General features: G+C 35.9%; 1 protein-coding gene and 1 pseudogene across 1 annotated transcript in view; both read left to right on the top strand.

Moving 5' to 3' along the window:
* The first annotated feature begins 778 nt into the window (after window positions 1–778).
* LOC147496530 (aminopeptidase M1-like) lies at window positions 779–14,346 on the top strand (annotated as a pseudogene).
* Window positions 14,347–15,323: 977 nt separating this feature from the next.
* The window catches only part of LOC147496531 (aminopeptidase M1-like), a 37,175-nt gene continuing 27,878 nt past the window's right edge, over window positions 15,324–24,620 (top strand). The window contains exons 1-3 of the mRNA XM_086559529.1: window positions 15,324–15,392; window positions 15,483–15,511; window positions 21,029–21,114. Of these exons, the coding sequence (XP_086415655.1) occupies window positions 15,501–15,511; window positions 21,029–21,114 (97 nt within the window). The 5' untranslated portion in view covers window positions 15,324–15,392; window positions 15,483–15,500. The remainder of the gene's footprint in view (window positions 15,393–15,482; window positions 15,512–21,028; window positions 21,115–24,620) is intronic.

Here is a 24,620-nt window from a genome sequence, read left to right on the forward strand (position 1 = left end):
TTAACTGATGATCTCTGGAAGGGAAACTCTGCTGTGGATGGAGTTAGCTGTACTAATCTACTAGTGAGACTTACACCCTAGAAAATTTGATTTAAACTTTCTGCCTCTTAATAGATCCTAGTATTAGTATCCATAAAATGCGAAGTGTAAACCGATTTTCTTTCCACTTATTCCCTTTTCCTTTTTCTCATTTATTTTCCCGACAAATCCACTTTAAATAAAAAAAATTGGAGTCAATTTCTTAAACTGCTGGTGCTTTTAAACTAGATGGACTCAAACTGCTTAATGACATTGGGGTTGTCTTTGAACAGGTTCTGATGCTCATAAAAAGACCCGAGCGGATTCGTCTAAGTTAAGATTAAAGGATGACGGTCATTATTAGTTGCAACAAGCTTACATTTTCTAAAAGTATTAATCTGATTAAGGAAATCAAATAATGGGATTGAAAACCAAATCCAACCGGCAAGACGACATCCAAAAATACTCGAAATGAATTGAAGCAATAGAAGGGTTAAAGAAATTGAGACAAAAATGCATACCTTATCGATCCAGATTTCAAGTAATTTTTAAACACTCATTTTCAATTCTATCAGTTTTGAGGTGAAGGAGGAGGCAATGAAGGTTGAGAATGAAGAGTAATTTTCTTTTTCTTCTTTGGAAGCCGGGAGAGAAATCAGCGAAACACGTAGAGATTTGGTAACTTGGTGTAGCCAGTTAAATGGGGCAGCACTACTCATGGGGCACAACTATCAACTCCAGACATGGAGTAGCACTACTCATGGGACAAGAGGTATGGTGGGATGTTCGACCTACATTCATGAGAAATTTGGAGAATCATTATACTACCTACTTTAGGTTCATCAACTAAGATTTAATGTATTGAGCAGGGTACACAGATGAGGATACCCTACTTGAATTCTTCATATCTTTCTTATTTTTTCATCTTGTAATCTTTATTCTTTTAATTAATCAATCACCCTTTTAGCAAAAAAAAAAAAAAAAAATGGTGTAGCCAGTTAAATAACTTATCTACCGCTTTTACCCTTATTCAGTTTTGACGAAAGATTCGAAATCGACGCGCATTGAGCGCATTTACAGTGTTGCGCATTGAAGAATAAGTATTTGAGTTATCTATATAATTTTGTACAAGTATGCACACCATGCTGCGCATTGGTTTTCTTTTTTTCTAAAGTCTTAAAACCCGTCATTCGAGTTCTATAGTTAACATGATTTTTTTTTATTCTAATTGTAATTGGTAATTGTAATTATGTAGGAAATGCTCATTTTTTTTTAATAGGGAATAATTATGTTATTTAAGTTACATTAGAAAGATTTTTCTAAATTATTAATAAAAGAGAGCTTGTTCTAATATTAGCGAGGGAAATTGGGAATAATTATATAATTTAAATGATATTAGGGAGGTTCCCTTTTCTAAATTATTAATAAATAGAGGGTTTGTTCTAATATTAGCGATGGAAATTGAGAATAATTATATAAAATTGGGATTAATTATATAATTTAAGTGATATTAGGGAGGCTTTTCTAAATTATTAATAAATAGAGAGTTTGTTCTAATTTTTGTGAGGGAGGTGTTTCAAAATTGAGAAAGTATGGAGATTACAAATTACCTACTAAACAGTGGAGAGGAATTACTAAATACCCGGCTATCATATAGTGTAGAGGTTAGGCAAAAACCTCAAGGCAGAAGACATACATTTGTCCTTACCGCTTGTTCTTTGGAAAGTGGAAACAAAGAAATCGTTTCTAATTATCTAGAGGGCCAATGTTGTCTAAGCCTTTTCACAGGGCCCCCAAAATAATGCAAAACCAAACGCCCCAAGAAAAAGAAAAATGAAACTCTGGGCCGGCCGAAAGTCGCCTAAGCTGGTGGAAGTGTGGAACTAAACATAACTGGAAAAATACAAGTACGTACTCGAAACTGAAACTAGAAAGTAGAAAGTAGGAAACTATTTTATATAAACAGAAACCATTCATTTCTCATAGAGAAAGCGAGAAGATGGAAGAGAACAAAAAGTAGGAGCAGTTCAAACGACAAGCGAGACTTCCGAAATTTGCAATCCCAAAACGATATGATCTCAAACTCAAACCTGACTTCAATGCACGCACATTTACTGGAGCCGTTGAGATTATTATTGACATCATTTCTGAAACCAAGTTTCTTGTTCTCAATGCTGCGGACATTGCATTTGATCATTCTTCTGTTGTTTACTCTTCTTCTTCTTTAAAGGTACGTTCAAATGTTGTTATATATCGATTTATGATTGTCTTTATTATTTTTTTTTTTTCAGCAGTATGGAGTGGTGGAAGTTAGTATGGTGGAAGAAGATGAGATTGCTATATTTGAATTTAATGATGAACTTCCGGTTGGCGAAGGGAGTTTGAAGGTTGGCTTTAATGGAACACTTAATGATCAAATGAAAGGTTTCTATTGAAGGTACTACACTGCTACTCTTTTAAATCATTTATATATTTTTTTTATGTCCTACAACATTTAGTATTGATGTGATTTTGCTTTTATGTGAATGTAGTAATTATCCCTACTACTAGCATAGCCTATAATGATCGTGGCCTCTTAAATTCATCCGGGACTTTTTCTGATGCATAATATCCTTGATGCATAATAAAATCAGATGCTTAGCTATTTATTAATGAGAACTACTTTGTCTTTTTATGTGTTTATAAATTTTCAGTACCGATATTGTCCTTAAATAAAACAATTGTTTGACACCTTTAAATAGGGCCAATCAGTCTTTTCATGTGGGAGTATATTAGAAAACCAAATCCACGCCATTCTCATTTGTACATTACTATTAATGTCATTTAATTAGCAATAATTACGTTATTTAATAAGAGGTTAAAAAATAGAAAAGTCTAATCAAAGAATAAGAACCTATTTTTTTCCATTCTCTCCCACATTCTTGAACTAGCACATAAGCCTAAAACCGATGTTTACCCCTTCTTCGTCTCACATAAAATTTCTTAGAAGACCTCTCCCATCTCAAAAAAATAAAGGGGGTCAACAACACGGCTAATCGAGCATAGAAACAGAGAAAAAGATGGGTGACTAAAAGGCGGATATTGTAAGAGTACCCGAACAAGAAAAAACTGAAGCAACTGATTGCTCAACAAAGCTCGACGAAGAGATTGTTGAGGAGCAGTGAAGGTGGGGGTGGGTGCTGGTCAATTACGTGCCGTTGTACCCTGGCAACAAGAGGTATTTTTTTTCTCTCTTCAAATTCCAATATAATTGTATGAACAATTCTTTATGATGTGTTTTTTTAAGAAATTTGGCTGAAGATTGGAACTCTGTTCAGCAAGGATGAAGTCATATTGATCAACCATATACTAATTGCAACATCAGAAACTACTAAAAACACTTTCATACTAAATAATCCACCGAAAGAAAAAAGAAAAAAGTCGAGATCTATGCTAATACCTAAGTTTCCTCTAATTCTTGCAATAATTATTGGTTAGTGAAATTCTTTGGTGATATATAGAAAATTTTCTTTGGTAGCTTATCAAGGTAAATATAAGCTCATAAATTGTATTCACCATAATGTTTGAAGAGAACCCATCTATATAATCACACAGTCACTTCATTCAGTTCCATCATCAATGAAGAATTTAACCACACACGAGCTTCGTTGGACATCTGATACAGATGACGTACAAGATGACGACACTGTACTTTTTTGAAGCATTGAACCAGCAACTTCCACCAACCATGATGGTAATGGCACAGATACACCCATGTCGTCAAAGCTATCAACAATGAAGAGAACTTCATCAAGCAAACTTCTACACTTTTCGCAAGAACTCAAAGCAGAAGCTATCACGAAAGCTAAGCAGTTTTCGCAAGAACTTAAAGCTGAATTTCAAAGGAAGTTTTCAAGGAATCATAGTAATCAAGGCGAAAAGCACTTTCGAGATGTTCTTCTTCTTTAAATCATAACCAAAATGGTGATCACCATTTTGACTCTGCTAAATGCTAGAGCTTTGAGACGACAATGAGCCGAGTTTAACAGACTCGATCGGTGCTCGAAAAGCACTTAAGGGGTTGAGATTTATTAGTAGTAATGCAAGTTCAAGTAATGGTGCTAATGGTTGGAATGATGTTGAGAACAATTTTGATAAGCTTTCGAAAGATGAGTTTCTATACCGATCCAATTTCGCTCAGTGCATAGGTTGGTTTTTCATTTTTTGTTAATTTTTATTTTTCTTAAAAAATATATATTTTTTCCGTTAAATTTAAATAGTTAATTTATTTGTATGTTTATTTGTTGACATTTTTTTTTTTGTGTTTGAAGGAATGAGAGATTTGAAAGAATTTGCATTGGAACTATTCGATGCGCTAGGCCGGAGGAGGCGAATGAAGGTGGAAAAAATCAGCAAAGATGAACTATATGAGTTAGTTTCGATTCGCATCTTCAAATATTTTTCGACATGTATGTTTGTTTTTATTATTGAATATATATATATATATATATATATATATATATATATATATAGGCGAGTCAACTCAAATTATTTATAAAGAGGTCAACTCAATATTTTTGTTTTGTTGGAGTTAATTATAATAAAATAAAAAACACACGAAAATTTTAAAAGAGACTATGATGTAGTTCTTTTGGGAATTTTTTTGTTTATGAGAATGCTAACTAACTAGCTTTTTTTCTTGGTCATAATTATATATTTCATGTAGGCATATGAATGTATTCCATGTGTTCATGGTATACATTCAAGTTTTGAGTCGAGGATATATTAGTGGTTCATGGTATACTCACAACAATCCAAGTTTTTTTTCTTGGTCATAATTATATATTTCATGTAGGCATATGAGTGTATGAAGAAATGCTTAGGGTCTTTTGTAGCAACTGGTACGGTGGTGTTACACTATAACATTTATGTAGTGGAGACAAGTAGTTTTGCTGATTTTTCCATTATTGTGATCGACTCTATGTTACCATACTTTTTATTAGCATTGTTAGGTGCTATGGTCGTCATATACTATATATGTGAGTAATGTCTCGCTTATGCACCCTGTCAATGCTATCATGCTTATGCGCGACTGGATGGAGACAATCTTGAATATATATATTTTGGACTTATGTTCTTGGAGCTAAATAGGCATACATTGCATACGAGTTCATTGTCCCATCTCCTTTCTTTCAAGCTGTTGTTAGTTTATGCTGAATTTAATTCATCATTCTATGATACTTAATTTCATTGTGACTTAATTACAACGGTTGTTTATAATGATTTAGCAACTTTCTGAGTTTTGATCTTATGCAACTAATGGTTAATGCAAGGAACTCCACAAAATTCACATTTACCATTAAGGGCAAGCGGGCTACGATGCATATGGTGATTGCATACACTTTTGCCACTCAGTGCAAGCGAGCGTAATCCTGCTTTGAACCTATTTTCCCGAATTAGATACCTCTATTTTCACCCGGGGGGGGGGCATAAGTAGTCTCCTTTGCTGCGTGCATGTGATATACTCTACTTTTTTTTTCCTTTCGTTTTGTTTTGTATTGTACATTCAGTTGTCTAATATGGATCTTAATGTAGGTCTTTAAGGAATGCCAGGCACCCGATGACTCTAGAAACTCCTTTAAACTCTCTCTGATTAGCTACAAATGTTTTGGAGCTTATGTGAGAAACAAAAAAGAAACAAAATCCGGTAATTTTTTTTGGATTTTAATCATCTTCTTGACCCTTTATATATTTTTGCCTACTCTATCTACATGACAGTGTGGTATTCATATACGAGCCCTTAGTGCAAAAACTACAAACTGATTTTGCTATATATTTCTATAATAACATGCAGTTGGTTTTGCAAAAGCTTCAGGATTGTGTCGCGTTGTTACTGTAGCACTTTTATGGGTTCCACTTGATTAATTAGTTTTCATATTCATGACACCACACCTAAGGTTTATGCTTCTTCAATTTTCAGATTCACTCCTTCAAATCAACAGGTAATATTTTTTATTTGTTTTAGTTTTTTGTCCCAAATTTTATTTGTTCATGATACCCTATTTCTTTCATTGTTTCATTTCCAATCTACTAAGATTTTATTACTTTTAAATATTGTTGGTTGTAATTCTTTATTTGAAGGTTTTTCTTCAGCATCGTTCTTTATATCGTTTTTTAATTATAGCAAGACTAAATTTTTTGTCGAGTATGGAACAATGAGATAGAGGGATGCATGTTAATGAGTGCGAGCATAATTAAATCTTAGTACTCCAAAAGTCGATGAACTAAACCAATTGCTTCCAATTGGCCACTGTATTGAATTGGCCTAGAGCTGTTTGTTGTTCAAGTTACCACATTTGACTATATGGTGGAATGGTTAGTGCAGTGTTTAATTGTCTATTTCATATAAGGTTAAGTTGCTAATGTAGCAAGTCTTAATTCTGTAATCAACACATGATCGAGCAACCAATATAATTGTCATGTGTACGATAAAACCATTGTGTCTCCTATGTTGAATTCGATCGGAGTCACTCTTCCCCCTTAGAGAAATGCTCTATATGGGCACCTCACTGGAAGTGCAATCAAGAAGTTGTCAGTAAGAGTTTTGTGTTTGATGCGTTGGCTTAGCTACTTTTAAAATCGAATCTACCAGTGAGTTATACATGGTAAGCCCAACGTATGTGTATGGAGGCAGTAATGGCACTCCTACTGCGATGTATAACTAACTTGGCTAAGTCACGACCTGGACCGACAATAAAATTAGTTATTGATAAGTCCACCATTGTCTCAACATTCTTTTGGTTATCTCATTGTGACCGTAGAGTTGCGATGTCTGAAGGAGTCTATCAAGAAGATTGAAGCAAAATATATAAAGAAAGCACAACATGGTAATGGAGCCTTTTTTCCTAATTGTTTTAGATGACAGCTTGGTGCATACTGTGCTACAAAGCCATTGGTCTTATCATTTAGTGCTTGGTGTAGGTGCCCTTACTATGAAGTACGTGGATTTTTTGAGTGGGGAAATCCCATATAAGTAAGTCCTCTTAGTCTGCTTAATGAGAATTTTTTTGTGGTTATGGATACAAAGAATGGTGATAGGATTGAAGCACGGGTGGCTTTACATGTAGAAGACATGCCTACTTTTGAATCTGAACTAGAGCTCCTTGCTTTGAAGAGATGGGAATAAGTAGTCATAATGATACAGTCCCATGTAGAGAATTCTAATGAAGAGCGCAAATGCGCGTGTTGGGGTGTCGGTTTTTGCAAAACCAGCAGCTATGGATCTATAGAGAACAATATCCGGTTAGGGATTTTGATCATACAAGTTTTGGGAATAGTCCATTATAATGTGGTGGAGGTGAGAGTGAAATTGTGGATGAGTTTGGTGAGGATAGCAAGTTTGTTAAGGGTGTTTGATTTCATTATAGATGCTTGGATTTGTTTGAGTTCGGAGGAGTTGCATTTGGATATTTAATTTATAACATGGTCAGGTCCTTTCAAACTAGAGTTGAAAGGAAGACAACTTCATAAAAAAAATGTTTATCGAAAAAAAAATAAAAAATTACAAGCTACTCTTTCGACTTTGTTGAGAACGATTCCCGTCAATTGTATCCAATGGAATACATCAACTCCATCTGTCCAGGAGGATTGCCTCCACACAAACTCAATCTAAAACTAGGATCACCAATTATATTGCAGAGGAACATTAACCCAAGTTATGGATTATGCAATGGAACAAGAATGCTCTGCCGCGGGTTTTTTAGAAAATTTATCTATGCAGAAATAGTAACTAGAAGTTTCTGTGGTAAACCTGTTTTCGTACTGTGTATACCAATGATGTCATCTGCTGACATTAAGCTCTCTTTTGTCATGACAAGGAAACAGTTTCCAGTTCGTCTGAGCTTTGCACTTACCATCAACAAGTCTCAAGGACAGACTATACCAACTGTTGGTATATACTTACCGAATCATGTCTTCACTCATGGACAACTATATGTTGCAATGTCTAGAGGTGTATCCAGGAATACGACAAAGATCTTGGTAAATAATGGAGCATTGCGTGGTTTCACAGGAGTTCATACTAGGAACGTTGTATACACTGAACTCCTCCGCTCCACCACTACATAACAATGTGCTTCATCAGTACAGCAGGTTCTTTTTTGTTTTTCTTCACTGGTAAATTTCCTTCTTTCTAATAATTTCCTTCTACCTTTTCTTTATCTCATCCTTCTTAACTATATATATATTATTACTAACAACTCCTCTCATGTGTTATAGACTTTTGACACGCAACAAATACTTTTGACAAGTAGCAATATTGGCACAAAAGAATGTAAAGAGCCAAAAGAGGTTTGTGGCTTTATATTCTTCTGTTTCTCCCCTTTTTTTTTTGATAAGAAAAGGGTTATAATCATATCCTGTAAATAGAATTTTTTGGTACTATATGCCTTTAACAATGTCATACTTGATACACCTTCTATTCCGCCTACAAAGTTTAGCTTATATCTAATTTAATTGCTTTGCTATTTTGATTATAAAATATGTGTTCCTTGATGTTGTTGCCTAATCATTTTACTATCCTATATCCAAGTCGATTGAAGGTTCGTAAGTGTCTTCTTTTGTAAAGAGTCTTTTGTTATCTTTGTTCAGTATCCATTTATTAAGATTGGTTCTTTGATCTGGATTTAGTACCATTGTCTACATATGTTTTTGACTTAAAAAATTTATAATATGTAAGTTTTTACCTATTTTTTTCACTAATGTAAGCTAATGTTGCATGTGAAAAATATAGCTTCTACATATCTGTTTTATAGATCGGTAGCTAAGATTTTCAAGAGCAGAGTATAGACGAGTATAATAAATTGGTAGCTTCTGCATATCTGTTTGGGACGTGGGCATGAGGGACTATTACTAGAACTAACACCATACCATAAATTTGAATAAACCTGATGGTAATTTTTCGCTGCAGATGGAAGTGTTTTGTCCAGAGCCTTTTTAATTTGCTAACCATTTAAGTGAAGCATCAGGCAATAGGGATTGATCAACGGTAGCTTTTCCTTCTTCCCTCACTTAGCATTTAGAACATATTATGGTGGCTATTAATTTTAGTATATGAGTACTTTGGACTCTATTTTTGTTCCTTTTTTGAGGTTTGACTGGGTAATGTGTTCTTGATAATGCGAAGAGTTGTGATTTTTTCTGTCAATTTAAAAATTGAATTTCTGATGTTTGTTTGCCTATTGTTCATTTGGGTCCTTTGTAGATTTTGTCTTCACTTGATTCCAATTTCACTTCAGGACTTGAATTATTTATGAATTTCACTTTAACTCCGTCAAATTACCAACCTAAAAAAAAACTTTTTGTTTCTTATAGCTACTCAAGAGGAAGCAGCAACTGCATATGACATACTAGCAATCGAGTACATCAACAAGTCAAAATGCACCACTTCTGTATAAAAGTGTAAGTGCAATTTTCTTACAATTTAAATAACTTTACTATGAAGTTTTGTTATCTATAATATATACATTGATACACAATTCTATTCTTGCTTTGCCAGTGATGACATCTACTGTATTCAACGAGGAACTTTGCTGTTATATCAAAGACATGTTTCGATCAAATATTTGGTTATTTTGCATCTGTATATATCTACATGACATTAAGCTTTCTATTATGTGTTTTTTACTGACTACTCTGTATATGATATTATACATCTGTAGATCTATATGATGTTTTGCACTTCTCTGTTTTGTTCACTGGAGAAGCATCAGAACTTTTTAAGACTTTTGCATCTCTATTTTAAGTTGATAATATGAATACGTGCATCCCTCAAATATGTTGCATCTGTATTCATTTAGTTAGGTAAGGTAGTGCGAATGGCAATGTTGGAATTGGATTGTATAGTTTGTACCAAATTGTCCAAATAGTTATTTGCCGAAGGGTGCATTGACAATCGCCAAATAATAGTATAGAGGCACAAACCTGTACATGAAACATTTTTAGCTGAAGTGTTAATAACAATTCACTTCTGGCATTAAGGACCTCCAGCTTTATTCAATTAAATAATCCTAATTAAACAATCAACTCTTTATGGATTTGATCCATCAGTAACTTTGTCCACATCTGTGATGAAACAAAGATTAAGGTTTTCTAATACTTTGAGCTATGGAGTGAAATAGGAATTGCTGTGACTTGATTTGTAATGCTGTGATTGGATATAGAGTTGATAATCACACTAACACGCACACTTTTGTAGCTGTGTCAGTAAATAATAATGGTTATCTTACTTTGTAATCCAACTAATTCATAGTAATTGTGTTACAAGTATGGGACAGTTGCAAAGACATGGTCACAATGTAGGAGATTACACTGCTTTTGTATTGAATGTTTCATTGTGTGTTGAGACTTGGAAATCTGCTCTCAAATATATCTTTTATAAATTGTAAAATTGTATATACATCTAGGTAACTAAAGAGTCATTACGAGTTTATGGATTTTCATTATTTGTATGTATACAACTCCGAATGTAAATAAATGTCATTAAATCATTGATTGTCGTCACATGCAACACAAACAATTGTGTATTAATTTCTGTTTAGTTTGTTTAATTATTAAAATAGGATGTCAACATCTTTCGCACTGCCAATAAAAAAAGAACATCTTTTGCACTTCCTGCGTTAGGGTAGATTTGCTTTGGCAGGTCTTCCATTTTTTACTTTTTATTTTTGATAATCTGGTAGGTCTTTCAGCGGTAATGTGATACGAACTTTTTGGCAATGGGTGGGTCTTTGCCACGTGCGAGTCACGTGCACTTATGCTAGTGAACATAATGGAGAGAAGAAAAACATGGCTGTGGCGCAGTTTGCAGGGCGGTGCTTTCCCTGTTGGGATGAGCCCTCTGCTAAGGTTTTTCACTTTGATGATTTGATATCATTTTTTTATGTGCATTGAAATTACATCTATAATATGGAGCATTATTGGTGATTTGGTGAGGATACCCTGCATTTCTCGACTTTCTCATTTGAAATCCTCGTCGGCCATTAATCATTTTATCTATCTCCCAAACTCCCACTTCACTTACAATGAAATAGACTACCTATGCTGCTAAAATTAATTTGGAAACTAAGGGGTTGTTTGTTTTTTTTGAATTCAGCATTCAGAACCTCTTAAACTTAAGTTTTAAGCATTCAGAGGCTCAAAATTTGTTTGTTTTTTTTAAGTAGTTTAAGCATTCAGTGGTACTTTTAGCATTCAACATTCAGCACCAAAATTTCTTCTGAATGCTGAATTCTAATACTTGAAACAAGAAGTCCCTTCTTGCCCTTTCTTAAGAACCCAATCTTAAGAACCCATCTACTTTCCTACCTTGACTTTTATGGCTTCAAAATAAGTTCTTCAAAATTTGATGTTGGCGTCACGGGTTTTTTCATTTTTTTGGGTGAATGATATCCACTTTGTTAAAAATAGAATTACATATATATATTCTGAAAATAAACAAAATATGAAAATAAACCGTTAAAATATATTTGTGAAAACATATTTTAAATAAATTTATTTATCATTTATTTTTTTCGATAATCCATCTCTTCTCCTCAAATATAATATATATTTTGTTTAACAAGAAATCAAGTTAGTGTTTAAAATAGATAGCATGAGTAAAATTGTCCTAATGATTTATATTCAAATTTTGAGAGCCGAGTTATTCTAACAAAAACAAACATATTTTTAGAATTCAAAGAATCAAAGATTTAACATTCAGAGAATGAGCCATTCAGCATTCAGCATTCATAGGCTCAGAAAAACAAACGACCCCTAAATAGTCCAAATCTAGTTTTCTTAAGTTCAGAGGAAATAACAAACTTTTTTTTTGTTTTTCCTCCATAAGAACTGAAATTTGACATATGTCTCAAATTTCATACTGACGTTTACAATTTTGACCTCTTTTATTAGTCCCAACTAAAGAAGCCAACAAAAAAAAAAAGCTACAAACTAAATCAGTTATCAAAAGAGTGTGAGTTAATCAAAATAACTAAAATTCATCCAAAATCTACAACTACAAAATCCCAATTAAAAATGAGATGAATTTCTAGAAAGACCAAAACAATGTGGAAAACATCAACTTCAAAAACAGAAAAAATGTATGTTGATTACAACTAATTTCAATACAGCTTTAACAATTTAAAATGCATCTCTGATAATTTTGAATAACATATTTAAGCTTTGTTTGATGTAATTCAAATTGTGAAATTATGAAATGACAAATGGTTTTTTTTATAAGACAATTGTATTATTTGATTGCAGTACATCTTGGAGCAATACACACGCACCCTTGCCTGATGAGTGACCTCGATTGACACACACACCTACAGTCTGTGCACATTAGATTTTCGTATTATTTATTTGTAAAAAAAATTGGCAGTTACAAATGAAAGGATAAAAAAGAGAAATAAGAAGTTTTAAAAACAGTTAATACACCTAAAAAGTGACATGTTGTTTAAAATTGGAGTAGAATCAAAAGATAATATTAGTCTTTCTCTAGACAAAAAACACACTAAAGAAAGTGTCTAGAGCCCAATTTCTAGATTAAAAACAGTTAATATACCCAAAAAGTGAGGTGTTGCTAAAATTGGAATAGAATCAAAAGAAAATATTGGTCTTTCTCTGGACAAAAAACACAAAGTGTCTAGAGCCCAATTTCTTACTCTTAATTAGGATCTCGCCAATGAAAACATTAATGTCTCTTCCATTTACGTCGACTGATTTCTTCATTGATTGGATAATATAATGATGCGGTTTTTCTTCCGGATGAATAAAGGATCACCACAATTTTTTTCACCACTATACCACGTATGACCCATTTGGGCATTTGGCAGTCTTTGGTTTTACATTAAACTGATTAAAGTATTTTTTTTTATTTAATTTCTTTGCATAATCTAATGTAGAATATCTAGTGCACTAGGTGTCTCTAGATAAGATAATTCTTGTAAGTTGTAATCACACACCACAAGTTAAGTCAGTTGTGTGTGTCTAGAAAATTCAAGGCAGCCTATAAATACGACTACCTGATGGTGACTTGAATTGAGCAAGCTCTAAGCAAGGACTTGTATACCAAACCTTTGTACATTCTCCCCCTTTTTGACTAATACATCAAGTCCTTTTCAACAGTTGCATCGCGTCCTTTGTGTCTTGTTTACTACTGCCTACACCATCAAAGATTCTGTTGCACTAACAAGACTCAGATAAAATGCAAGATGTAATATGTGATATGTGTAATATGTATCTGTGTTTGATGTCAACTTGTTATTGACGTTTTACTTGATATAAGTGTATGTATCTGCATTGCTCGGAGTGTTGATCCATCTTGCTGTTTCTTTTGTTCTTCTAGTTGAAGTTTGCATAATCTTAAACTTAGTAATAAAATACAGAACCAAGAATTGGGAGGATGAAAAGCATTTGTTAAAACATTAATACTACAAAACAATGGAGGGCATATACTAGAAGAGAGACTACGCGAGGAATTTCATTGATGACTTTTTTGGAGAAAGAAAGATTGCCAAAGGGAATTATGTGGTTCTCCTCGAAGATGGCGAACAAAAAATTTAATTCCTATTCCATTCAAGGGAAAAATCACATAAAGGAAGAGACATGAATGGTTTCATTAACAAGATTGTAACTTATGCAAAGACAGTTCGAACTTCGAAGCAACAAAACTAGACCTGGACGATTTAATTTTGAATTTATTTGTAAGAGCGGCAAATGTAGTCTAGTATTGGGCATCAATGCATCAAGAGTTAGTTTCACATTGCACAGAGAAACACAACAGCAACATTTTCGCTTGATAAGTTTATATTAGGTAGATATTCATGATCAGGAACTTGTTCAATTTCCATTTAAAAGCTTAGCAAACTGCAAATATAATTATAAAAGGGAAAGAAATGAAAACTTCATTGTTTTCTACTTGCAACAAAAATTCATTTCTTCTTTGTACATGTATATCAGTTGTAAGTTTTAACTATTACACTATTACTTATAAATTTGCCAACATATTTCAGGGCATTTTCAAAATTACAGTGCAGTTGCCGACCGAACTGATTGCATTGTCGAATATGCCAGTAATAGAAGATCACTGTGATCAACATCTCAGGACGGTTTCTTTTCAAGAATCACCAATTATGTCAACTTATTTAGTTGCCGTTGTTGTTGGCTTGTTTGATTACATAGAAGATCAAACGCCTGATGGTACGTCTTATACGGATTTAATAACTATTCTTTTATTTTTACCTGCAAAACTGATGTGATTTTACATTAAACCATTTATTTTCGAACTTGTTAACAGTTCCTGATCTTTAGCCTAAAATGAATTTTGTCTCATGTGTACCCTTAACCCTTCTTACCGGAAAGTTTTCAAGAGGCCGCTAACAATGGCCTGCTTGGTCCTCCTTAAATGTCTCCAGAGCTAGGACAGAATGCAAATATAACATTCTCCCCTCTTGAACTCTCTTTAACTTGAGAAAGTGACATCTGCTTTGTTGAACAAAGTACAAAAAAACTCTGTGGATTTACTCTTATGTATCCATGTTTTCTCCAATTTTCCTACATGAAAAGATTCAAAGCGTCAAACGGTGAAGTTAAGAAAAAAAAAAGTTTTATGGGAAATCATGATAGATGAGTCTACAGTACAAAATATCCCGATATATTGCGATATATCACGATATATATTGAGATTTTAGTAAAGGATAAGTAAATATTGCGATATACTTAGAGATATTTACAGCTGCAAATATCGACAATATTTTAACGATATTATCAATATTTTAGAATATATTGCGATATTTATAGATATTTGGCGATATTTTGTATATGTAATAATTTTATTTAATATTTACCATTATATTTCAAATAAATATAAATTATATATCATGATATATCAAGAAATATCCACAATATCTATGATATTTATCGATATTTTAGATATATCTACGATATTTACATATGAAACAATGTCAAATATCCTTAAAGAGAGGGATATATCCATGATATCTATCTATAAATCATGGATCGATATTTTGCCATATCCTGATATTTTGTACTATGGATGAGTCAACTAATGTAAGTTCGCTTTCAATTATAAAAAGTTGAAATATTGTAGTTGCGAACCAAAGCACTTGATCCTTTCATAACCTACTTGAAACGATATATTATTATTTTCATATCAAGTTATTCTTCTTTTGGAGATTCTCTACAGGAAATTAGGCTGGGAGCCACAACAAAGTGAGAGCCACTTGGATGCTCTTGTTGCTTTTAGGCATGTTAGCACACAAAGCGAAGCAATTGAACGATTTCATACTTTTCTGGATGATAGAAATACACCGCTTCTGCCTCCTGACACGAGAGAGGTCAATGCATTTGAATTGCTGATAGACCTATGTTGTCAATGTATTCAATCTAACATTCCATAGTGTGTGTTGAAACTAAAAATGTTGCAGGCTGCATATATTGTTGTGATGCAGAATGTTAATAATGCTGGTAGATTTCACTAGAAAGTCACACCTCAATCTAGCTATTTTCTATCCCAAATAATTTCAACTTGAAGATCACACCAAGAAAATCACCCACCCAAATCTTTTGGTAGTTATCACAACAAACTCAATATGCAAAGCCACTAATTTATCATCACAATCATAACAAACAATAAATATGAAAGTAAATAATGCAAAGAGACACAAAAATTTAAGGTGGTTCGGTAAATGTTACCTACATCCACACAAGAGCCGAGTTTCCTTTATAACAAAGATTGAAGAGTTTACAAGAGATATTAAGAATCAAGAACAAGAGCCCTCACTCAAACCCTAGCTCAATAGAGCTCCCACAATACCCAAGAAATGAATCTCTCAAAGTTGTCTCAAAACCCTAATCTATTTCCTTTATATAGGTACACATAGAAAATGGTGAGAAAATGGGCTTTGGGCTGAAATTTCGTAAAGCTGGCAAAATTCCGGAGAGCATGAGCGTGGGGTGCGCCCTGAGCCCTTGACCAAGGCATGGTCGAGCGCAGGGTGTGCCTTCTCCAAAGCCAACCAGAGCGCAGGTTGCGCCCCCTTCTCCAAGCTGAAAAAATCGAGACCGCGACATTGGACACTGGAGCAAAGCTCGATGGTTCCACAAACCTAACAATCTCCCACTTGGAACCTTCGAGATTTTATATGCACATCACATCTCAATTGTAACAACTCAATCCAAATCCAATTTACTAATGAAACACTCGGCTCATCTATCATGGTCTTCAAGCAAGAAGACCCACTGAAGTTGAACACAACTTCAGTTTCTCAGTAGGCACGGTCTTGGTCAACATATCCGCCGGATTCTCACTCCTTTGGATCTTTTCAAGTGCCAAAACCTCATCCTCCAACATCGATCGGATAAAAGGATACCGGAGGCCAATGTGCTTGGTCCTAGAATGGAAGACGGAATTCTTAGGAAGATGTATAGCACTCTGACTGTCACTGTGTAACACACTCCTCTCTTGCTTCATCCCAAGCTCTTCCATCAATCCCTGTAACCAAATCATCTCTTTGCTTGCCTCTGTAATGGTCACATATTCTACTTTTGTGGTAGATAAAGCAACAATCTTCTGTAACTGAGAAATCCAACTCACTGCAGTAACACCTATTGTAAAGACATAACCAGTAGTGCTTCTTCTGCGATCTACCCCACCTGCAAAATCGGCATCCACATACCCTTGCAGGTTCACAACACCCCTTCCATAACATAGGCATTTCTCTGTAGTACCTCTTAGATATCTCAATATCCATTTCACGCCTTCCCAATGTTGCTTGCCAGGATTAGACATAAATCTACTGACAGCTCCTATTGCTTGGGCTATATCCGGACACGTGCAAACCATGTCATACATAAGACTTCCAATGGCAGAGGCGTATGGTACCTTAGCCATGAAGTTTCTTTCCTCAACAGTCTTGGGAGAGTGTTCCTTGGACAACTTGAAGTGGACTGCCAAAGGTGTGCAAACTAGTTTCGCACTACCCATGTTGAACCTCTTCAATACCTTCTCAATATACTCAGCCTGAGACAACTCCAGAATACCTTTTTGCCTATCTCTTCTGATCATCATCCCTAGAATCTGTTTCGCTGCACCCAAGTCCTTCATAGAGAACTCACTTGCCAACTTCTCTTTCAATCTCCCAATTTTTGATATATCAGAACTTGCTACTAACATATCATCAACATATAGCAATATGATGACGTAGCTGGAGTCGAACCTCTTGAAGTAACAACAATGGTCAGCGTTGCACTTATAGTAGCCATTTCCTAGGGGATTGTTTCAAACCATACAAGCTCTTTTTGAGCCTGCATACCATATTCTCTTTACCCTTCTTGATGAAACCCTCCGGTTGCTGCATGTAAATTTTCTCAACTAGGTCACCATGGAGGAAGGCAGTTTTAATATCCAACTGCTCAAGATACAAATCTTCCGCTGTAACAATACTCAACACTGACCGAATAGTATTAAGTTTCACCATTGGGGAGAATATCTCTGTGAAGTCAATGCCTGCTTTCTGCTGAAAACCCTTGATTACTAGCCTCGCTTTGTATCTCTTGGAACCATCATGTTCCTCTTTGACTTTAAACACCATTTGTTCTGTAGAGCCTTCTTGCCCATGGATAGTTTGGCTAACTCCCACGTGCCATTAGAGATGAAGGACTTCATCTCATCTTACATAGCAAGCTCCCACTTGCTTGCATCACTCGCCTCCAATGCTTCATCATAGTATTGAGGCTCGCCACCATCAGTAAATAGCAAGTAATTCACATAGGTGGAGGATGGATATCTCGTACTCGGTATATGTGGCATGGATGTCTTCCTTGGGGCACGAGGTGGAGATGGACTAGGTGGCGTAGTATCCTCATTATTCTCTGAGTCACTACTATTGTCATCCTCTGACTGTGGGGCTCCCACTATACCACGACTTACATCGAAGTCTTCCAACTCAACATACTCTGTGCCGCTCTCTGTACCTGATTCCTTGGTTTGTGCTTCATCTCTGTCCTTGTACATCACCTTCTTATTAAACACAACATCTCTACTACGAATGATTTTCCGATTTTGATCATCCCAAAAGCGATACCCAAAATCATCGCTGCCATAGCCGATGAAGGTGCACTTTAGTGACTTAGCATCAAGCTTGCTTCTAGCTTGGTCACTAATGTGGACATATGACACACAACCAAACACCTTCAAATGGGAAAAGTTCACATCCTTCTCGCTCCACACTTTCTCTGGAATCTTAAAATCCAAAGGTACTGATGATCCTCTATTGATCAGGTAAGCTGTGCTAACACTTTCTGCCCAGAACTGCTTGGGCAAGCCTGCTAGTGTACGCATACACCTGACTCTCTCTATCAGTGTTCTATTCATCTGCTCTGCAACCCCATTCTGTTGAGGTGTCCCTGGCAAAGTCTTTTCCATCTTGATGCCATTGTCAGCACAATACTTCTTAAAACCTAAATCTTCATACTCTCCACCGTTGTTGGATCTCAGCTTCTTTAGTTTCAAGCTTGTCTCATTCTCAGCCATGGACTTCCAAGTCTTGAACACTTCAAATACTTCTGACTTGTGTCTCAAGAAATAGACCCACACCTTCCTAGTATGGTCATCAATGAAAGTCACAAAATATGACTTTTCACCAAGTGAAGAGACATTAGCTGGCCCCCAGACATCTGTATGAATCAACTCAAGCCTTCTAGCTTTCGGAGTCTGACCCATTCTCTGAAAACTCATCCGCTTCTGCTTTCCAAATACACAGTTCTCACAGAAGTCAATTTCAAATGATCAGAACTTTGGGAGTTTACCAGAAGAGTGAAGGATTTTCATTCCTTTCTCACTCATGTGACCAAGTCTGCGGTGCCAAACATTCGGATCCTCTTTGCCATGTGCCACGGTAATCGACTCACAACCATGTACAGTCATGTAGAGAGTACCATCTTTCTTGCCATTTGCAACAACCATTGAACCCTTCGAGACCTTCCAAGTGTTACCGGTGAATACTGTAACAAATCCTTCACTTGCCAATTGCCCTATAGAAATTAAATTCTTCCTCAAATCCAGAATGCGTCTGACGTCCCTCAATAACCATAACGAGCCATTCATCTTGACATGCACATCACCCTTGCCGACAATGTCACAAGGTTGGTCATCACCGAGAAAGACCGTTCCAAGGTCACCTTCGGTGTAGTTCTCAAAGAACTCTCGATGTGAGGTAGCATGGAAAGATGCGTCGGAATCAAGTACCCAAGACTTCTTCTTTTGCTCCATCGAACATATTAAGGCATCATCTACCATCTCAACAATATTAGCTTCTTGATTCTTTTTCTTGTTCTTATTAATGTTGTTGTTGTTTTTTGGTGCCGGGCAATTAGGACTATAGTGGCCAGGCTTACCACAGTTGTAGCATATAACTTCACTTATATCTCGAGGTTTGTGTTTAATGCTTTGCAATCGAGGGGCTTGAGATTTTGATCTACCCCTCCACTTTTTCTTACCACGACTCCTGTTTGAATTCCTTCCCCTACTTTCAGTGCTCAATGCCAACCCCAAAGTTGACCCCGAAGATGAAGGACAATCTTGTCTCCAGATTTCCTCTGTTAGTACCATACTAACAACGTGCTCAAACTTCAACTTGGTTATTCCCGCAGAGCCACTAATAGCCGCCATGGTCGCCTTCCAACTTGGAGGCAATTGTCCAAGTATCGCCAAAGCTAGCACCTCATCACTAAATATAATCTCAACCGACTCTAATTGGTCCTTAGTTTGGTTGAATTCATTTAGGTGATCCTTGAAGGAGGTCCCCTCCGACATTCTTAAACTAAATAGCTTGGTGATCAAATGACTTTTTTCGTGGCCGAGGGTTGTTCATACATCGTAGTAAGTGCCTCCATGAGAGACTTCGCCGTCTTCTCAGTCTTAATGTTGAAGGCTACCAACTTTGAAAGACTCAATCGGATTGTGGCCAAGGCCTTTCTATCTTGCAAATCCCATATGCCTTGCTGAATCTCATCGGGCTTCTCACTTATCAATGTTTCCATCAAATCCTGTTGATAGAGTACGTCCTCGATTTGCATCTTCCAATAGCCGAAGTTTGTTCCGTCAAACTTCTCTATCTTATAGCTTTCTTTGTCGGTCATCATGACTCCTACTGAACCAAAATAACGGTGGAGAACTTCTCAAATGAATTTCTACAAACACCTAGCCTCTCTGCTAAAGGTGGAGTCTTTCCTTACACACCTTGTTCCAATGATTCAAACCGTGGCTCTGATACCACTTGTTGAGAGATTTCACTAGAAAGTCACACCTTAATCTAGCTACTTTCTATCCCAAATGATTTCAACTTGGAGATCACACCAAGAAAATCACCCACCCAAGTCTTTTGGTAGTTATCACAACAAACTCAACATGCAAAGCCACTAATTTATCATCACAATCATAGCAAACAATAAATATGGAATTAAATAATGCAAAGAGACACAAAGATTTAAGGTGGTTCGGTAAATGTTACCTACATCCACACAAGAGCCGAGTTTCCTTTATAACAAAGATTGGAGAGTTTACAAGAGATATCAAGAATCAAGAACAAGAGGCCTCACTCAAACCCTAGCTCAATAGAGCTCCCACAATACCCAAGAAATGAATCTCTCAAAGTTGTCTCAAAACCCTAATCTATTTTCTTTATATAAGTACACATAGAAAATGGTGAGAAAATGGGCTTTGGGTCGAAATTTTGTAAAGTTGGCGAAATACCGGAGAGCATGAGTGCGGGGTGCGCCCTGAGCCCCTGACCAAGGCATGGTCGAGCGCAGGGTGTGCCTCCTTCTTTGCTGACTTCCAGTAAGTTGAGCGTAGGGTGCGCCTTCTCCAAAGCCAACCAAAGCGCAGGTTGCGCCCCCTTCTCCAAGCTGAAAAAATCGAGACGTCGACATCGGACACTGGAGCAAAGCTCGACGGTTCCACAAACCTAACAAACAAATCCAACAAATGGGTCTATGAATCTCTATTAAGAATCTACAGAGAGTCTGAACTTAGCCAAGAAAAAGCACGTGTTCTAGGTACGTTTAATTTTTATACAAAAGCATCCATGTTAATGTAGCTTTGTAAGAGCATCATCAACGCATTTCTATTTTTTGCTGTGACACATCAGCGTTTTTAGCGGATGAAAATGGTTAAAAACGAGTTAAGTACCAACGCGAAATCCAAAAATTTTTTGTTTTGATTTCGCACGGCACAAGTTGTCCCGTCTAGACATTTTTTTTTTTATAAACGGCAAAAGTTGTCCTGTCCATCATTTCCCTCCATTTCTATGGCGCCAAATCATTTTTGGGCCTATCGTTTCCCTCCATTTTCTACGCTATATATTAGATGAATCACAGGTGAAACATCAACGCATTTTTTTCATTTCTTTAACTCCTCTCATCAGTCATAATAAACCTTATATATTTTTTCTCATGGGTTCTAGTAGTCATAATAGCAATTGGTGCGAAAGAGTAAGTGAACTAATTTTCGACGATGATGATGAAAATACAGCAATCGTTCAACAAATGCAAAGTGATGCAGTTGTAGTGGCGTCAATGATTCCGGCTTTCAATGCTTTATCTGTACCAAAATGAGGTGGATCTGTTGATGGTAGAGAATACACTAACCACGATCGTGTTAGTGTGTATGAATGGTTGGTGGCTGATTATTTTGCTGCTAGACCAACTTATAAAGTAGGTAAGTTTTGTCGTAGATTTCATATGAGAAGACCACTTTTTAACAGTATATTGGAAGTTGTCACTAATTTTGATCCATATTTTAAGCCTTTTTGTGATGCTCTTGGTTTGCCTGGGATTTCGGGTTTGGTAAAAATGACAGCTGCAATACAAATGCTTGCTTATGGTTGTCCAGTTGATTCAATGGATCGCTGGATAAAACTTGCTGAGAGTACGGCCTGAGAATCACTTCATCATTTCTGCAATGCAGTTGTCAACTGTTTTGAAGAACAATACCTGAGAAGCCCAATGGAAGAAGATGTAACACGTTTGCTTGCAGTAGGTGAAGAACGCGGTTGGCAAGGTATGTTGGATAATTTAGACTGTATGCATTGGGTATGGAAAAATTGTCCAACTGCATGCATGGAACTCATTTGGGCCATGCTAGAAAAGCGACTGTGATTTTGGAAGCAGTTGTAGACCAGGAGCTATGGTTTTGGCACGCATACTTTGGAATGGCTGGATTATATAATGATCTTAATTGTTAGATAATTCCCATTTATTTGATAATTTAGTCAGAGGAACAGCTCCAGCTTGTGTTTATCAAGTTAATAACAATCCTTACAACATGGGTTACTACCTTGCTGATGGAATATATCTACCATGGGCTACACTGATTCAAACAATCTAATCTCCTGCTACTCCCATGGATACAAACTTTGCAAAAGCGCAAAAAGCAGCTCGTAAAGATGTGGAACGTGGTTTTGGTGTTTTACAGGCTAGATTTGCAATTGTTAGCATGCCTGCTCGTCAGTGGGACAGAGGAGCTCTATCCCGTATAATGAAGACATGTATTATACTTCACAACATGATTGTTGAGAATGAACGTAATGTAGAACTTCCAAAGTGGAAACCACCTTTAGATGAACGGTTGCGGCATGAAGTTGAGATGCAGAGTAATGACCATTTGTTTGTGCAAAATATGGTAACCAGGACATTAAGTATTTGTTGTGGAGCTACTAATCAACACTTGAAGAATGATCTGGTTGAACATCATTGAGCATGTTATGGTGCATGCCACAACCAAAGGAACAACTAATAAGTTTGTTTAAATTTGATTTGTCTTAGTTGAATTTTCTGTTTACTGTGTTTTTTAATAAGTGTGCATTATGTATTTTATGTTAAGTGTACTTTCATCAAGTTTGTTTTGTTTAAATAAGATTGTGATTTGTTGAATAAGATTTGCACATACTTGAAATTAACAATGTTACAACATACTTGAAATTAAAAACGTTATAAATAAAAATCATCATTTTCATATTCTTTATTTTCATCCCTCAGAAATGGATTGGGAGAGCGTGCTCGCCTACCACGAGACTTACTAGCACTGTTTGTTAATCTAGAAGAAGAAAAAGACCCAAACAGTTGAGAAGGATGGGTTGGAATGTATGGACTAGGAGGGGTTGGAATGTATGGACTAGGAGAGGTTGGATAATTAGGAATAGAAGGAGCAGCAGGAATACCTTGTTCTTGTTCAACCCACTTACGATAGATAGCTGCTTGCTTAGCTTTCCAAAATGTCAGTTGAATACCGCTAAACTTGCTTAGATCAAGCATCATGATATCTTGTTCTTTCTGTGCTTCAAGCCTCAATATTTCGTCTTCTTTTTCCTTTTTCATTGAGAGGAACATTTGTCGTTTTAGCTCTGTTTGTTCTTGCAGATATTTTGCAGTTGTAAGTTGATTGTCTCTGACCTCCTCCAGAGTTTGTGCGATTTGGTGCGCAACTTCATCAGCATCTCTTTTCTTAAACTTTCTTCCCTTTGGTCGTTTTTCTGATCCGGGCACTTCCTTCGATGGTTGACTTTCTTCATCTAACAAAATATTGGTTATTCCAATATGGTTGTTAGCGGTTGATCCACCAATGATGCCACCACTAACATCACTACTAGAAGTGGTTCTCTATTTTTTTTTGAACTACTATCACTTCTAGCTTGATAGAAATGATTCCATTTTGGACTTAAAATTAAAATCCAATAACAATGCTCAAATTTAAATTGTTCCCTTTGAACAGTTAAAAAAATAGTACTAGCTTGTGACATTGTATCATCCGCATTAGTACCACTAGTATTTACTCTCAATTGTTGATCATAATAACCTTGAAATAAACTTACCGCATGTTGGATGATGTGAAAACGCGCTTGAACCGATCCACCAGTTCGAGGTTGCCCTACATGACCAAGCTGGCTCATACGCTTGTTCATTTCATCAGCAATTTTCTCAAAAAAAACATGTCTATTTTGACCCGTTCCAACAACTGCATCTTCTAAAATAAAAATCCAACTAGGATATAAAATTTCATCTTCTACAGCTGTGAAATTTTTTGAACGACCTTGAACATAGGTTTGTTGGCTGTTTTCTTGGCTTTAGTTTTCACTATTTCTACCACCTCTATTTCCTCTACCTCTAGATCTTTGTGAAGATATTTTGTGATTTTGGTGAAGAATACAAGAAGAAAGAAGAAGATAAAGTGAATTGGTGAAAAATGAGTTAAGCAAATATGCAATATATATAGGCCCAGTCCAACGGAACTAAATATAGCTGTTAATTCTAACGGTATAAAATCGAGCCGTTTGAATTTTTTATTAAAAAAAAAAGAAAAAAATGCTGGACGGCAAAACTTGTCCCGTCCCACTCTTGGACGGGACAACTTGTCCCGTGCGAGTCACTTCTATATTCTTGACGTATTTGGTTTCAGATTTGACAATTGTTAAAATCAAAACGATGTTTTGACAACGCGTTGGTGATGAAAATTGCCAAATAAATTGTCAACTGTTACATTGGAAATGGATTATAACAATGCGTTG

This window comes from Coptis chinensis, chromosome 5, assembly GCF_015680905.1.
Source record: "Coptis chinensis isolate HL-2020 chromosome 5, ASM1568090v1, whole genome shotgun sequence".
NCBI lineage: Eukaryota > Viridiplantae > Streptophyta > Magnoliopsida > Ranunculales > Ranunculaceae > Coptis > Coptis chinensis.